The sequence below is a fragment of the Eucyclogobius newberryi genome, unplaced genomic scaffold, assembly GCF_026437365.1.
Source record: "Eucyclogobius newberryi isolate DKJ021-1_F unplaced genomic scaffold, fEucNew1.0.hap1 SCAF_6, whole genome shotgun sequence".
In the NCBI taxonomy this organism is placed as follows: domain Eukaryota; kingdom Metazoa; phylum Chordata; class Actinopteri; order Gobiiformes; family Gobiidae; genus Eucyclogobius; species Eucyclogobius newberryi.
This window is the reverse complement of record NW_027316278.1, coordinates 20,830,245-20,846,821: the sequence shown is the minus strand read 5'-3', so window position 1 is coordinate 20,846,821 and position 16,577 is coordinate 20,830,245. Positions and strand designations below refer to the sequence as shown.

At 41.8% G+C, this 16,577-nt stretch overlaps 1 protein-coding gene across 1 annotated transcript in view; it reads left to right on the top strand.

The window, feature by feature from the left end:
• The window catches only part of adamts3 (ADAM metallopeptidase with thrombospondin type 1 motif, 3), a 117,749-nt gene extending 101,387 nt beyond the window's left edge, over window positions 1–16,362 (top strand). The window contains exons 18-22 of the mRNA XM_072433876.1: window positions 2,501–2,663; window positions 4,301–4,433; window positions 12,921–13,128; window positions 14,563–14,680; window positions 15,397–16,362. Of these exons, the coding sequence (XP_072289977.1) occupies window positions 2,501–2,663; window positions 4,301–4,433; window positions 12,921–13,128; window positions 14,563–14,680; window positions 15,397–15,935 (1,161 nt within the window). The 3' untranslated portion in view covers window positions 15,936–16,362. The remainder of the gene's footprint in view (window positions 1–2,500; window positions 2,664–4,300; window positions 4,434–12,920; window positions 13,129–14,562; window positions 14,681–15,396) is intronic.
• Window positions 16,363–16,577: the final 215 nt, after the last annotated feature.

The following is a 16,577-nucleotide window of genomic DNA, read 5'->3' as shown; positions in this document are numbered from 1 at the left end:
ATTATTATTTTGTAAGAACTAGAATGGAAATGTAACATGCATGAACGGCATCATCAACTTTTCAAGGCAGAACTCAAACATCGGTGTTTCAGTGGCAGCCAGTCTTCATGTTTAAGCTTCATGACATGGAAAGGTAATACTTTATTCAGTATACATCAGAATACATTGTCACTTTTTTGATGTATTATTCTATAGACCCTGCAAATAGGAATAGCAACATAATGTTATTTCAATGGAGACATTGGGATTAACTACAGACTATCACACAATATTAAAAATCAAGAATGTTTGGCCAATTAAAACTACATGTAAATTATATCAGTCTGGTTTAAAGACATCAACCATTTTATATTGCATTATTAGTTTATTTAATATTACATTTTGTTAGACACTTGGATGAAGGCAAAATAAAAAAAACTGGAAAAATGTTTAGGTTTTACTGGAAAAATGTTGACTCTGCAATACGTATCACCATTTACAACATACTATACTTTTTGAGGCTAACATTTTTTCAAAAATTCTCCATCCTTCATAATAACTGACATTTCTGCCATGGAAATTCCAAATTGTTGCTTATTTTTTCTAGTTATTCGTTAGTAGGGGTGTGACAATTCAGGAATCTCACAATTCGGTTGAGTTCACAAGGCTTAGGGTTAAACCTGTGTAAATTCAGCCTGAAAGACCTAACTCCCAATCAGCCCCATTAAACCCTCATGCCGCTTTAGACCGTACTGCGACCCACCACCTAGCCTTCTCCTCCTCTGCATCCCTCTCATCATCCCCCTCATCCTCTATATACCCTCTCCTCATATCTACCACCACCAGTCTCCAGGCCCCGGGGGGAGACATCTAATACAATTAGACTGTGGAGCACCCATAATCACACTGTCTTCCACTTGTGTCTGAGCGTCAAAAAGCCCACGTAATAAAGCTCGCTAAACTGTTCTTTCTGTGTTTGTCTGAGTCTCTCCAGGGTGAATTCAGGACCTACAATTCAATTCATCACGAGTCTTAAAATAATTAATAAAATTTTCCCCATCTTGGTGACTAAAAAGTATTATTATTTTTAATGTAAATGATAATCGGTACATTGCACAACTGTGGCCTAATTGAGTTCATGGTATTTGTTTTCAGAGGGCATAATATTATGCTTTTCCATTTTAGTAAAATTTAGGCTGATCATCATCGGGAATATTAAGTAATCTGCTTTTCATATTCCACATGGGAGCTTCTTTACACAATTTATAAATACGCTTTTCTGCCTCATTACAGCTGATTTACTTGTTGGAAACACTTACACGCTGCTATGTGGGTGTTGCGTTTGTGTGAGTGTGAGTGTGTGTGTGAGTGAGTGTGTGTGTGTGTGCATTTGTGTGTGTGTTTGTGTGTGTGTGTGTTTGTGTGTGTGTGTGTGTGTGTGTGCGTGCGTGAGTGTGTGTGTGTGTGCTTGTGTGCGTGTGTGTGTGCGTGTGCATGTGTGTATGTGTGTGCGTGTGTGCGTGCATGTGTGTATGTGTGCATGTGTGTATGTGTGCATGTGTGTATGTGTGTGCGTGTGTGCGTGCATGTGTGCATGTGTGTGTGTGTGTGTGCGTGCGTGCGTGTGTGCATGTGTGTGTGTGTGTGTGTGTGTGTGTGTGCGTGAGTGTGTGTGTGTGTGTGTGTGTGCGAGTGTGTGTGTGTGTGCGAGTGTGTATGTGTGTGTGCGTGTGTGTGTGTGTGCGTGTGTGTGCATGTGTGTGTATGTGTGCGTGTGCGTGTGTGCGTGTGTGTGCATGTGTGTGTGTATGTGTGTGTGTGTGTGTGTGTGTATGTGTGCGTGTGTATGTGTGCGTGTGTGTGCGTGTGTGTGTGTGTGTGTGTGCGTGTGTGTGCATGTGTGTGTGTATGTGTCCGTGTGTGTGTGTGCGTGTGTGCGTGTGTGTGCATGTGTGTGTGTGTGTGCTGCCTCTCGCCCTGCCCTCACAAACACAGAGGCTTGAAGCACAGAGAATAGCTTGTGAGTCGGCGCGTTATCAAAGCTGTGCCATAAACACGATACATAAACACGAGCATGTTTGAGGCTCGCATTTGTCCGCGTGGCTTTAGTGTAGAGATGCCACGCAGATCTACAGCAGCACCAATTTCACTGTCGCCCTCGGAGGCAACTGGTGTTTGGGTGTTACAAAAATACATTTAATTTAATTTTAATGTTTCTTTCCAGCACACATGTCTTAATTTTGCATCAAGCCTTTTATAGCCTCCAGTCGCCTCCAATACAGAACTTTGAACGTTACGATTGCAGGATTTTTAGCATTTATATTGAATGTGAATGTCATGTTTTTCTCCTTTAAATCAATGCTCTCTCATCCCTGACCTTTGGATATACTAATGTGTCTGTGTCTATTTCTTTTCATCATCCACAGAGTTTGCTTTTTGTTCCAGGTTGTATTTGAATGCAAATGTACCACCTTGTGAAGTGTGTGGCTCTTATTGTCCTCTCTTTGACTACTTCCCACAGATTATACCTCGGAACAATGATACTCGTTCCACATTAATGTACAAGTACATCATCCATGAAGATTCAGTTCCTATCAACAACAACAATAACAATGTGATTCAAGAGGAAACGTACGAGTGGGCCTTGAAGAGCTGGTCTCCGTGTTCTAAGCCCTGTGCCGGAGGTAATAAGCAAGAATTAGCATCAAATTAGACATGAATGAAAAGTAATTTCTTCCTTTCATTTTGGCATTTGGTTTGTTCCTTATATTTATCCCATTGATTGTGGTGACTCATTTGGGGCTCAAAGCAGCTTCAGATTTATTTTTTGCAAAACAATGTAACAAAACATTAGTAATAAGTTAGTAATATGTCAAAGGCTACGAGACAAAGTTATTAGAGCTCCGACAGGGAAGTTTTGGGTTTGCTCATATTTTATTCTGCTGCACAGTTACAATATCAGCTTACGTGTCCAAAACATTTCATTTTGATGATGCAACGAACATAAATAATAAGTAGACGTTTATAATTTGTTATTTTTTTTCTTTTTTACAAATAATTTCCCAAAACATTTCAGTTTATTTTTGTAAAGCCCAAAATCACAACAGCGGTTGTCTCGGAGGGCGACAGTGAAAAACAGATTAAACAATGATCATAGGGGCTTGGTAATGTCCCAGCAATAACCATAATGACAGCACTCAGAATTTGTTTTCATTTTGAAACACTCAAATATGCAAATAAGGCACAAATAAACCTTTGCTTAATATGACCTATATGACATTGTATTCAGACAGCATTAACGTAGTAACGGTTAAAATTAATTGAGACAAATATTATTGTTCACCCTAACCTTGAGTGTATAATTACTTAAAGCCGCAATGGACGATTTTTTGGCGATTTGAGAACGCAGGCGGAAGTGCACATGCGCACTCCCCCGTGCGGACTGATACAACACACACGTGCATTTGTTTATTAGCGCAACGGATCGCATCGCATCTCTCGTCTCCCGTAGATTTTCGTCTTCTTCTGAGTCAGCTCAAACTGTCTTTCTCCGTCTTCATTTTGTCCCGTACACTGAGGGAACTATATTATGATAGATCCATGCGCTTAGACACAGGGAAACGTGCTGCTCTCGGGGGACGAGCCGCACGCGGCTGCAGGTGAGCGGTAGGTGCGTTTTATGATTGATACGTGGCAGGACTAATCGGCAGTCCACGCCACGAGGAAATAAGACTCAGATTTGGGCCAGAAAAATCGTCCATTCAACCTTTAAGTAAGAAAGAGTGGAAAGCATATATCCCCAATAATCCTTCCTATAATAAGAAGAAGATTATCAGCAAGAAGAAGATTATCAGCAATCCATCAGCCACATTCAGCAGGGCCTCATACTCGCCACAGTGGGGCGCTAGAGGAAATGTTGTGTCCATAGTAATAAAATAATAATCATAGAAAAAGAACCCGGTTGGATTTTATGACCTGACTATATTCTTCCTACAGTGCCTTCTAGATAATTAAAATGTATTTGTATAGCGTTTTACAACAGCAACAACAAAAGCATTTTTCATGAGTACCCTAAGATCATCTCAAATAATGATTTGCAGAGTAATGATTTGCCAAAAGCTTTCAGTCAAACAACATCATTATGTTTTTGCTGCCAGTTTTATGTGCAAAGGTAAATTGGTCTATAAATGTCTACTACATGAAATGGCCAGTTAGTAAAAGGATGAAACAACATTGTATGTATTCCAAATGATATTATATTCTTATGAAGCTTTCACAGTTGTTTTATAATGTAAAAGTGTTGGTTTGAATGTGTTACCAGGTTTTCAGTACACCAAATATGGCTGTCGAAAGAAGGGCGACACCAAGATGGTTCATAGAGGATACTGCGATGCCAATAAGAAGCCAAAGCCCATTAGACGAATGTGCAACCTCCAGGACTGTACCCAGCCTCAGTGAGTAGCCACACAGCCCCTGACATAGAGTCATTATCTACAGACTCTAAGAAGCATCAAATCAAATCAAATCAATTTATTTTTGTAAGGCCTAAAATCACAACAACAGTTGCCTCTGAGGGCCACAGGGAGAAATTAATCAACAATGTCTGTGGTGGCGATGAAGTCAGACAATGTCTGTGGTGGCGATGAAGTCAGACAATGTCTGTGGTGGCGATGAAGTCAGACAATGTCTGTGGTGGCGATGAAGTCAGACAATGTCTGTGGTGGCGATGAAGTCAGACAATGTCTGTGGTGGCGATGGAGTCAGACAATGTCTGTGGTGGCGAGGGACGATGTCCCAGGGTCCTCTGTCCTTAGACTCTCCTTCTCGGCCAGGAAAAACTACAAAAAAACCTCTTTGGGAAAAAAGCGTAGAAACCTGGAGGAGTTCCAGTGAAGGAGAGATCCGACTCTCACAGACGGACAGACGGACACGAGGGAGACTGGAGCTGGACCCACTCTTCAGGCAGATGAGGGACCGTCTGAGTCGAGCTGGACCCACTCTTCAGGCAGATGAGGGACCGTCTGAGGCGAACTGGACCCACTCTTCAGGCAGATGAGGGACCGACTGAGGCGAGCTGGACCCACTCTTCAGGCAGATGAGGGACCGTCTGAGTCGAGCTGGACCCACTCTTCAGGCAGATGAGGGACCGACTGAGTCGAGCTGGACCCACTCTTCAGGCAGATGAGGGACCGACTGAGGCGAACTGGAGCCACTCTTCAGGCAGATGAGGGACCGACTGAGTCGAGCTGGACCCACTCTTCAGGCAGATGAGGGACCGTCGGAGGCGAGCTGGACCCACTCTTCAGGCAGATGAGGGACCGACTGAGGCGAGCTGGACCCACTCTTCAGGCAGATGAGGGACCGTCTGAGTCGAGCTGGACCCACTCTTCAGGCAGATGAGGGACCGACTGAGGCGAACTGAACCCACTCTTCAGGCAGATGAGGGACCGTCGGAGTCGAGCTGGACCCACTCTTCAGGCAGATGAGGGACCGTCTGAGGCGAACTGGACCCACTCTTCAGATGAGGGACCGTCTGAGGCGAACTGGAGCCACTCTTCAGGCAGATGAGGGACCGTCGGAGTCGAGCTGGACCCACTCCTCAGGCAGATGAGGGACCGTCTGAGGCGAACTGGACCCACTCTTCAGATGAGGGACCGTCTGAGGCGAACTGGAGCCACTCTTCAGGCAGATGAGGGACCGACTGAGGCGAACTGGACCCACTCTTCAGGCAGATGAGGGACCGTCTGAGGCGAGCTGGACCCACTCTTCAGGCAGATGAGGGACCGTCTGAGGCGAACTGGACCCACTCTTCAGATGAGGGACCGTCTGAGGCGAACTGGAGCCACTTTTCAGGCAGATGAGGGACCGTCTGAGGCGAACTGGACCCACTCTTCAGGCAGATGAGGGACCGACTGAGGCGAGCTGGACCCACTCTTCAGGCAGATGAGGGACCGTCTGAGGCGAACTGGACCCACTCTTCAGATGAGGGACCGTCTGAGGCGAACTGGAGCCACTTTTCAGGCAGATGAGGGACCGTCTGAGGCGAACTGGACCCACTCTTCAGGCAGATGAGGGACCGACTGAGGCGAGCTGGACCCACTCCTCAGGCAGATGAGGGACCGTCGGAGGCGAGCTGGACCCACTCCTCAGGCAGATGAGGGACCGTCCACACAGGGCAGGGACCACTTCACCAGGGGAGGGGCATCTGGGTCCACAGGTCCTCAGGAGTGAGAGAAAGAAAAAGAAGGCGGTGAACAGTTTGCAAGTGGAATTAAAAAATAAATATTGTTTGATAGCACAAGTAGTCAGAAGAAGAGGATAGTGCTCAAGCTGTCATACTTCCCCCAGCATAGTTACTCCTAGGGCAGCGTAGCTAAAGCTGTGGGTTTATGTTTCTGTTCCTAACTAAAAGCATGACCACTGGGACTCTCCATCTCATGTCAAGTGCATGACACCTTTCTTGCAACATGAATGAAGCATGTTGAGCCATTAATGCTGGCTGTGTAAATTGCTTGGTTATGGAATTATAGTGGTTGAGTTTTTCTTACTATAGATGTTTGTACCTTTAACATTATAATATAAGATATCACCTTATTATTATATTCAGAGGAAATTGTTATGCCAGAGACAGTAAAATGTATAAAGAAAATCATATAAAAGGTAACCTTTCAGGTTCTACAGTATTTATAAATATAACATTAATACCAGATTGGATGAGGAAATGCACTTCTGTGATGCACATGAAAATCATGACATGTATCACCTCCACATGTTGTTCCTGAGAAGGAATTGTTGCTTCAGTATCCTGCATATTTTTAGGGTGTGAATATATGAGCAAAGGAATAAGACTGGGGTGCAAAGGGTACCTATTTACCACGTGCAGGAAAGGGGCCAAAACAAAGTCCACAATATGCATTTTTCATATAGAGAACGTGTAATTAAATAATTGATCATTGTCCTTTCATGACATGACATGTTTCATGACATGCAAAGCATAGCATTAGAGCCATAGCCGCCCGTTAAGTGCAGGATCACCAAGATGAGTGCTAACCTTTGCCTACAATGGGCAATCTATTTTATTAATAGATAGTAATCAGGCTATATACTAGTTCTTGGATAATAAAATAGAAGCAAATGATATTATAAATCAGTCTTGAGTAAAATTATTCCCATACTATCCAAAGGAAAAAAGACCTGAATAAATACCTTTTATTTTTTGGTAATTATACCACAAGCACAGAGAAAATAAATTGAAGATGAAAAATTATGCAGCCAGTCTTTTCTTTTCTGCAATAACACAGCGTTATTTGTGGTGTAATGCTTGATTTGATGCGTCATTACCGCAGGATGGACTTAAACCCTTCGAGACTGAGCCATAGTCGATAACTCTCTCTCTCCCTCTTGCTTAGTGTAAACAGCTTTACTGTGGTGTACCTCAAGTCTCCTGAGCCATAACCCAAACAGGTGCTCTGTTCATCAATATGTCCTTTCACAGAGTAGTCATGAAGCAACTGATTGTCAAACGAGATTGATTTAAACTGTTTGCTTAAGCCTTACCAAATCATTGTGTATTATCCGAATGTTGATGGTATTGTACCACTCGATGCTGTGGTCAGCCTGACTTTATTTTCTGTTGCAGTTAAATCCATGAGCTATGTTATGTTCATTCATTACATTACATTCATATACTTATGCAATGAACTTAAGACTATGTACTTAATAATATAATAATAATAACTTTTATTTATATAGCGCTTTTCAGTGACCCAAAGACGCTGGGTTCTTGGCAGGACTAACATGCAACACACTAAACACTTGCTGATTTAGCTTCGGCCCAATTTTTTGCCCTTTAGCATTGATAAAGTAGTACACTATTATAAATCTGTAAATCACTTTGAATTACAGGTACAAAGGATATCTAATTTCCATTTTGAGATGAAAAATAAGTCTAACTTTTCTAATATGAAAAGTGTGAAAGTATTGCAGATTATCTTGGCGGCTTAGGTAACAGAACTGAAAGCCAGGGTCATTTAAGAAATGTTATTAAAGTAAGGATGCTTGACACTTCCCAGTTGCCCTTGTGTCTCAGTCAAAGGTCTCAGTGCAGCTTACCAGGGATAACATCCAGATCATTACATTGAATTGAATGACCGATCAGTTTTCATCCATGATTGTGCCTGGGGCTGGGCGATATGACAGTAAAAATCAAATTGTCATCCGATCAATGGGCTTTTTATTTCAGCAACAAGGAAACACATACCCTCAAAGTAAATGCGCTAAAGGAAGAAAATATGTGTGTGTATAAGGATTTGCGAGAAGTGACAAATTGTGGTGACAGATATGGGTCTGAGATATTTCCAAAGCAGCTGCTCTTGTTGTGTCTGCTGACTTCACACACAGCATCTGGAAAGACGTCACACTGGGGGACCTTATGTAGATTGGTATGTACTTTTCATAATCATGTTGTCAACTGTAATGTAATATTTAGAATTTATATAGCACCTTCCAAACGCTAAATGATGCACAAGGTGCTTCACAGAATACAAAACCAACTTTTACAAAATTTAAATAAACAAAATCACGGCTTAGACTGCTGCCCCCGCGACCCGGCCTCGGATAAAGCGGAAAATCACATAATTGTAGACCATCATTTGACATATTTTACCTGATGCTGATTCACCTCACCCACCTGAGCGCACAACTCCAGCAGCCGCTCAGCTTGCCGTTGGGCCTGTATTAGTCAGCATGACCTAAAACTACAGTGTAACCGGAAAGATTCATGTTTTTCCAGTAGATCTGTCTCTGCGGTGACGTATTAGTAGCTGTTGTCCACAGTTTGCCCACATAATGTCCGCAAGTTTCAAAACATAAATTTTACATCAAAAGCAAGAAATATGGGACCAACATACTTTTAAACCACCTGTGAACGTCATACTTTGCTCACACCGCTTTCTACAGCACAAAGGAGTGACACCATGTTGGGCTCTTTTGAAGCATTTTCAAGGTTCTGGGTGGTGCTGTGGGCCCCTTTTGCAACATCTTTTATATTTAAAAAAAAATAAAGCAGCACAATCAAAAAAAGTCACAGCACAACAAACAAAGCACATTTCATAGATATACAAACGTTTTGGTTATGTCGTTGATGGCTTTTCAACTTCACAGAGGTGGCACACCTGGCTCATAGCACACAGACGCACACACACAGGGAGAGGCGGGGTCATAGGGCATAGGTCCTTGTTGTGTGCACATACATGCAGGGAGGAGGTGGAAATGAATCGATACATCAATTTCGTTTACGCATCACATTACATTATTGCAATATTATGTTTTTTACATACAAAAACAGGCAAGAGACAATCCAGCCAAACGGTGAGTTTTTCCGTTTGGCTGGATCGTATTTGTCAAAATAAAAAGTCTTGGACTTTTCAAAGTAAAAGCAAAGTCCCTGCCCTCATTTTCACATCTTTCACATTTATTTTTTTCTGATAGGCCAAACTGTGCAAACTGTGCTGAGTATCATTAAAAAGACTGAGGACTCAAATGAGTCGACCTCACCATAAGTGGTGAGATAAGAGTGTCAAGTATAAAAGTGTTTCAGATAGAACCAATGGTTTTAGAGTATCATCATTTAACGCTCTTTCAAAAGCAAGTGTGACAAAGTTTATCAAAGTTATAGCCACCTGCTCAATCCTTAAAGAGGCACTGCATGACTGTTCCGGTGAATGGAACTCAAATTAGGTGTTCTCAAAATACACACAATCCACCTGGAAACAGGGAAAAAGTTAGGTTGTCCATTCAATTGAATTTTTCTTTATCACAATACGTCTGTTGACTGTATTGAAACTCATTGGAGTGCTCTTTTGACAAAGAAACTTGACGTGCAAGACAAATCTGTGTCCCTCGAGGACTGATGGCGCTCACTGGATAAACGAGACAAGCTGTTGACAGCACCAAATCTTTCACCGGCTTCCAAAGTGGAACCGTGGATTGGTGTGCATTCGGCTTCACTTGGATTGGTGGTACCACCTGCTTGACTCCATGGACAGAGATCATTTTAATGCCATATTGTGGAACCTTCTATGCACATCTCCATGAAGACCAGCAGGTGGTGTAGCCTCTTACTATGAAATTCATGTGCAATCTATGTGCCGTCGTGACACATATTCATGTGCAATTACTGTCGTGATCACATGCAATGGTATTTATGTATTTATTTATTTATTTGTCTATTGGAGTTTTTGTTTATAGGAGATCTTCTACTGAAAGTGTTTTTCAGACTTCCTATAAGTGATCTGTTCTTTTCTTCTGTATCTGCCTCTGTGTCTACCTGCGTTGCACCAATGAAATTTCCCCATGTGGGACAATAAAGGAATATCTTATCTTATCTTATCTTATCTCTTCCACAGACGTTAGGCACATTTAAACCCATACCAAAGTAACAATAGAGCAATAGCCCCAACACCCATACCCTAATATTCAACTCCTGCTCTGAGTGCTCTCAGAGCCGTCTGTCTCTTTACATAAGGATACATATGAGATTTCCTATATTTTCACTATAGTATATGTCAAATCATTATATAATATTTTAATGTTGCCTAAGTTACCTCTGCACAGCAGCAAGGAGGTTGAATCTATTTTCTCTGTGCATTTTATAATGGTCTAAATAACATATATTTTTTTTGGAGGACAGTCAAAATGTCATTGAAGCTCAGATGTTCATACACTTGTCAATGATTGTTCCTCTCATGGACTGCTTGGGTCATGCCTTGTTCTCTCAGAGACGGATAGCTCCTTTATCTGCAAGTTTGCAGTCACAAGAAGATTACTTCTCCTTGATGAGAATATAGATAATGCACTAACCTTTGTTGAGACTAATAATATCACCAGCTGCATCTTGACAAAGGTGATGCTCTCTGCTGACGCAAAGGCTTTTCATTTTCCTAAGTCAATTACTATGTCCTTTAGTAATAAGCATCATGCTGGATGGTGACTTGGATGTTATTAGAGACAAGATAAACCATTTAATCAGAAGTGCATTCTGTAACACACATGTTACATATCAGGACGACTTTGGAAAGTAATAGATAGAATAAAGCCATCCAAGTGTATTTATATAGCACCTTCCAAAGCTAAATGCTGACATTCAGTCAAATAGACAATAAGAGCACTATTAAAATACCAATACTTGTTAGATGCTAGAAACTATGTGTTAAAGGGTTTCCAGAATTAAGAATAGTTTCAGATTACTGACAGAAAATGAAAGAAAAAAACAGTAACATGGCTGAAGATGTTGATATTCTCTTGGGATCGACATAACGGATGGATTAGTACTGAGTCGTTCTCTTTGAAACAACAAACTAACAAGGCAACACAGAGGGCATAAGTGAGTAAAGTAAGTATTTGAATACCCTGCAATTTTTCAAGTTCTTTATTATAGAGGGGTCTGGAGTTTTAGGTGCACCAGCCAATCAGCAAGAAGTCTGGCTCTCATGTTGGTCTGCCTTTAAAAAGTCCACCTCTTCTCCACCTTTAATTCATCTAAATTAGTACCTTTGACCTCGTTAGCTGCATAAAGACATCTGTCCACCCGCCAAAGCACTCAGACTCCAACTACTATCATGGGTAAGGCAAAAGAGCTGTCAAAAGACACCAGAAACAAAATTGTAGACCTCCACAAGGCTGGAAAGGGCTACGAGGCAAATGGCAAGTAGCTTGGCAAAAAAAGTTGAAGATGAGAAGAAAATGGGAAAGGCTAGATCTCATCTCGTGGGGTATCAATGATGATAAGAAAGGTGAGGAGTCAGCCCCACAACTATGGGAGGAGCTGGTCAATGACCTGAAGAGAGCTGGGACCACAGTTATAAAGGTAATACACTGCGTCGTCATGGTTTAAAATCATGCATCGCAAGGAAGGTTCCCGTTGTCCAAGCCTATCTGAAGTTTGCCAAAGTCATGTGGTCAAATGAGAACACATGACATGACATGACAACATGTTGGAATAAATTCCACTCGCCGTGTTTGGAAGAATTAAATAATAAGTACCATCCCAAGATCACCGTCCCTACTGTGAAGCATGGGTGTGGAACCATCATGCTTTGGGGGTGCTTTTCTGCATTGTATTAAGGAGAGAATGAATGGGGCCATGTATTGCGAGATTTTGAGTATCAACCTCCTTCCCTCAGTCTGAGCATTGAAGATGGTTCGTGTGGAGTGGCTCCGTCAAGGTTCTGGAGTGACCTAGCCAGTCTCCCGACCTAAAACCAGGAGCTGAAACTCGGTGTTGATCAGCAACAACTCCGACACCTGACTGATCTGTGTAGAGGAGTGGGCCAAAATCCCTGCATGGTGTACAAACCTGGTCAAGAACTACAGGAAACATTTTAGCAGGTGTTCAAATCCTTATTAGCAGCAGCAACATACAAATAAATTATTTAAAAACAATACAATGGGATTTCTGGAATTAGATTACGTCCCTGACAGTGGAAATGCACCTACGATGAAAATCTTAGACCCCTCCATAATTTCTAAGTGGGAGAACTTGCAAAACTGTAGGGTACTCAAATATTTACTTTCCTCACTGTAAATGCTGCTATTGCCTCTTTAACTTTAACAGAAATACAGACAGTTTTGTTTTTTGAGTCTAGGGAAGCGCATTACTGCACATTCCTATCATTCAGATTGTCATTATTATTTGTACTAATCTATTTGCTCTTTGTTAATAACAATTTGAAAGTAATTTCCCTTGTGGATCAATACAGTTTTTCACTGTGTCCCTCAGTATATGACCTCCTCCTCCAAAACTGGATCCAGATCCAGTTTATATAGAACTAGAATCAGAGTGCACACATGCCAGGTTATACATTTCCATGAAAGAAGAAGGCACAAAGACTAAAGAAGTATTGTATCCCTAATACACATTCCCTCATAATTGATATGTGCAGATGGAATTCAGACGAGTGGGAGCACTGTACCAAAACGTGTGGAAGCCTGGGCTTTCAGATACGGACAGTGCGCTGTGTGCAGTATCTCCCCGAGGGCACCAACCGCTCAATCCACACCAAGTACTGCAGCGGAGAGAAGCCAGAGAGCCGCCGTGCCTGCAGCCGCAGCCCCTGCCCATCCCTGTGGAGAACAGGGGGCTGGTCTGAGGTCAGTGCACATGACAACTTTTGTAAGAGAGAGAAAGACGTCAAGTTTGACAGCTTAAAGTTCTAATATTTTGCTTTTTGTGACTTTCTGAAGCATATTTTGACAACTTTGCAGTAGTTAATTTCATGTAAGCAGGATTTGACCATACTATGAAGTAACCTTTGCATAGACCAATAATTCATTAAAACAGCTCTTAGCTATACTCAGTACTTACTAATTATACAGAACACTTAAGAAAATAATTTCATAATTTGTTTATTTGCTTAGTTCATTCTGTACTGACACTCAGAGTGATCACCACAGATGTTCTCCAACTGATGAGCCACACTTTAAATACTTTGGGCAGGAACCAGTTCCATTCTGTAGGATCAATAATAATGTAATATCATGTCATTGATTTTAAAAATGTATTTAATAGGGATTTTATGCCTAATGTTCTTCTTTACATGACCCTATTCATACATGTTAGCTAGCACAAAGAGTATGTTAGCTTGGTTTATGCAGATTTATAAATGGTTGATGCATTAATATTACTTCATTACTTCATTAAAGGTGCACCGTGTCACTTTTCTGATGGTTTTCCCACCACATTCCTTTCTCCATGGAGATGTATTTGCTTTGTGGCACCACCAGATGAAGTTACCAGCCCAGATCTATGGAGAAAACAATGAAATACTACATAGATATGATTAACGCTATACTGTCAAACATTCCATGCCAATCAAAAACATCTTCATAGGTACGAGCAGGTAGCGTACCCTCCACTAGAAAGGTTACGCAGTGCACCTTTAAATGGAATAATTAAAATCTAAAACTAAAACATAACATCAAATACATAACATGCACACAATATTATTGATGCATGTCTGTCCCCATTTGAAATAACCCAATGTAAAATGGTGTCCGTCTTATTCATTTGAATCAGCATCCAGCATACATCTTACTTAAGAAAGATCTGGCAACCTTCAAACAATCCAATAAATCTGACATCTAGCTGTGAACCCGAGCCAATTGAACATCTAATTGGATGTTGTTTTGTTAGTTCTCTAAATGTATCATGTTAGATGCTTGAACATTGCTCTTCTTTAATCCTATATTATCTCCATTGATTTTCATGGTCATAAAAAAGAGCATTTAATGAGGGTAGAAGGCTGGTGAGCGTGTTTATGGTTACAACATCTGTGAGCCAATCCACCTGAAACAAAAACTATGTCAAGAAACAATTACCAATGTAAAATGTTATTCAAATATACAGGCTACAATCACACATTCTTTGGTCCTGGTCCAAGGTGTAGTCCCAGTTTGGGTTCCAATGCGTATGTGGTGACAAGGCAAATTTGTAGACTTGAGATTTGTAAAATTGAAGCATTCTAGAACATGTGATGCGTCTATAGTATGGACTCGTAAAGCATTCTCTTGTCGGTTCCATTACAGTGCTCTGTGACGTGTGGCGAGGGCTGGGAGAGGCGTCTGGTCACTTGTCGTATTGGAGAGCAGTGTTCAGGAGACAAACCAGAAACTGTACGGCAGTGTAGACCCAGGCCCTGCCACGGTGAGCTCCTCACACTCGCAACGCCATGAACTAATCACATTCTATAGTATACAATACATCACATCATTGTCCTCAAAATGGTGACCAGAAGTAGCATGTGGCATCATCAAATTCTAGAACTAAACACAACATGATGACAATGTATTACAATAGAGATCAGCTTTGTGGCAAGCATGCAGCAACTCAATTGGAGCCAACATTAGCAAAAATGATGTTAAAAAGTGAACACAAGAGCTGTAGATAGTGACAGTCCTTCAGTCACTATTGGTGAAAAGCATAATAAATAATGTATTGGTACAATATAGTCCTTTTCCAGTCACTTAAAATCACTTGACACTTTCATGCATTATTCATGAATATAGCCACAGCTGCCGTGGGGTACACGGACAGAAGTGAGATCAGTCTACACCCCTCCAAACAAAAATCACTCACATCATTCATACTATGCAACTGTCTTGCCTACGGACACAATGACTCCATTGTGACACCTGGGTTTTCCAGTGGTCTCAAGTACTAATCAGACCCAACCCTGCCATTAGCTCAGATGTGATACCACAATCCTGATCTCTATAAACCATCATTTCTGTAGTATTTATTGCAATTATTACACATTTATCCCTATTTTGTATGAAAATGCAGCAACAGACCATTCATAACTGTTACCATTAATTCACAAAAATGTATGACTCTATTGTATGTACAAATTTGACTTTCAGATGAGCCATGTAACGGAGACAAATCCATATTTTGTCAAATGGAGGTCTTAGCACGCTATTGCTCTATTCCTGGCTATAACAAACTGTGCTGTGAGTCGTGCAGCCGGCGCAGCGGCGCAGTATCTTTGTTCTCTGAGGCGGCAGAGACAGAGGAGCTTGTGCGCTTCGGATCAGCCTCCCAGCTCCTGGAAACACTCACAGCCTCGGCCGCAAACAGCTCTCGGGGTGGTAAACAAGGATCTAACAGAGCATCAAGCCAATCAGGCAAAGTAGCAAGCCCACCAGGCAGAGCATCAACTCCGTCAAGCAGAGCGTCAAGAACAGCAGGCAGAGCATCAAGCACACCACGCAGCGTAACCAAACCGCGAACAACCTCTGCCCCGCTCAAGAGGGGCGTGTCAAAAAACGCCACTGCTCCGAGGAGGCTTCCACGACAGCTACGCCCCGCTGCAGCCCCTCCCCATGGACATCCAGCTCCGCGCCTTAACTCCACTCGCTCCGGTCAATGGCCAACGGCTTATTCTCAAGTGGAAAGATGAAAGTGACACTTGACCCTGGAGGACTTTGGTGTACACTAGAAAATCCAGCTTCATCCCCAGCATTCTGCCGCCACATGTAACACAGCATGCAAACACAGAGCAAGAGAAAAGTGCTGGTTCACTTTGTTTAACCCTTGACGTTTGACTGTATGTCTCCACTCCACAGCATTTGAATGGAAACACACATATTTATTCACTTACTGGTGTATACGGTAATACACATAGGGTAAACGGTCCAAAGGGAATTTTCATTTATGTCAGATGGGAAATATGTATATCTTTCCTTTGTTATAGCACAAAACATGTCAAAGTAATTTATTCCATATGAAAAGCTTGAATTATTGTATCCTGATCACAAACTAACTGTCTCTATAGTGGGAGCTGGTGTGATTGGCTCAGGGCTTTTGGCGCAGTGTGAAGAGGTTGTGCCCAACATGAACTCTCAATAGGTGCATTTATGCCGCAGATGGCAGATTTAGAATGTGTGTAAATGAATGATATGATAATGCATATATATATGGGATAAGTTAGATCAATCAAACCATCTGATACTGTCATTACTGCACAAGCTTTGTACGAGCCAATCACAATTGAAATGTTACCAAATATGATTTACTTTCAGATTACAGTGATGACACACAA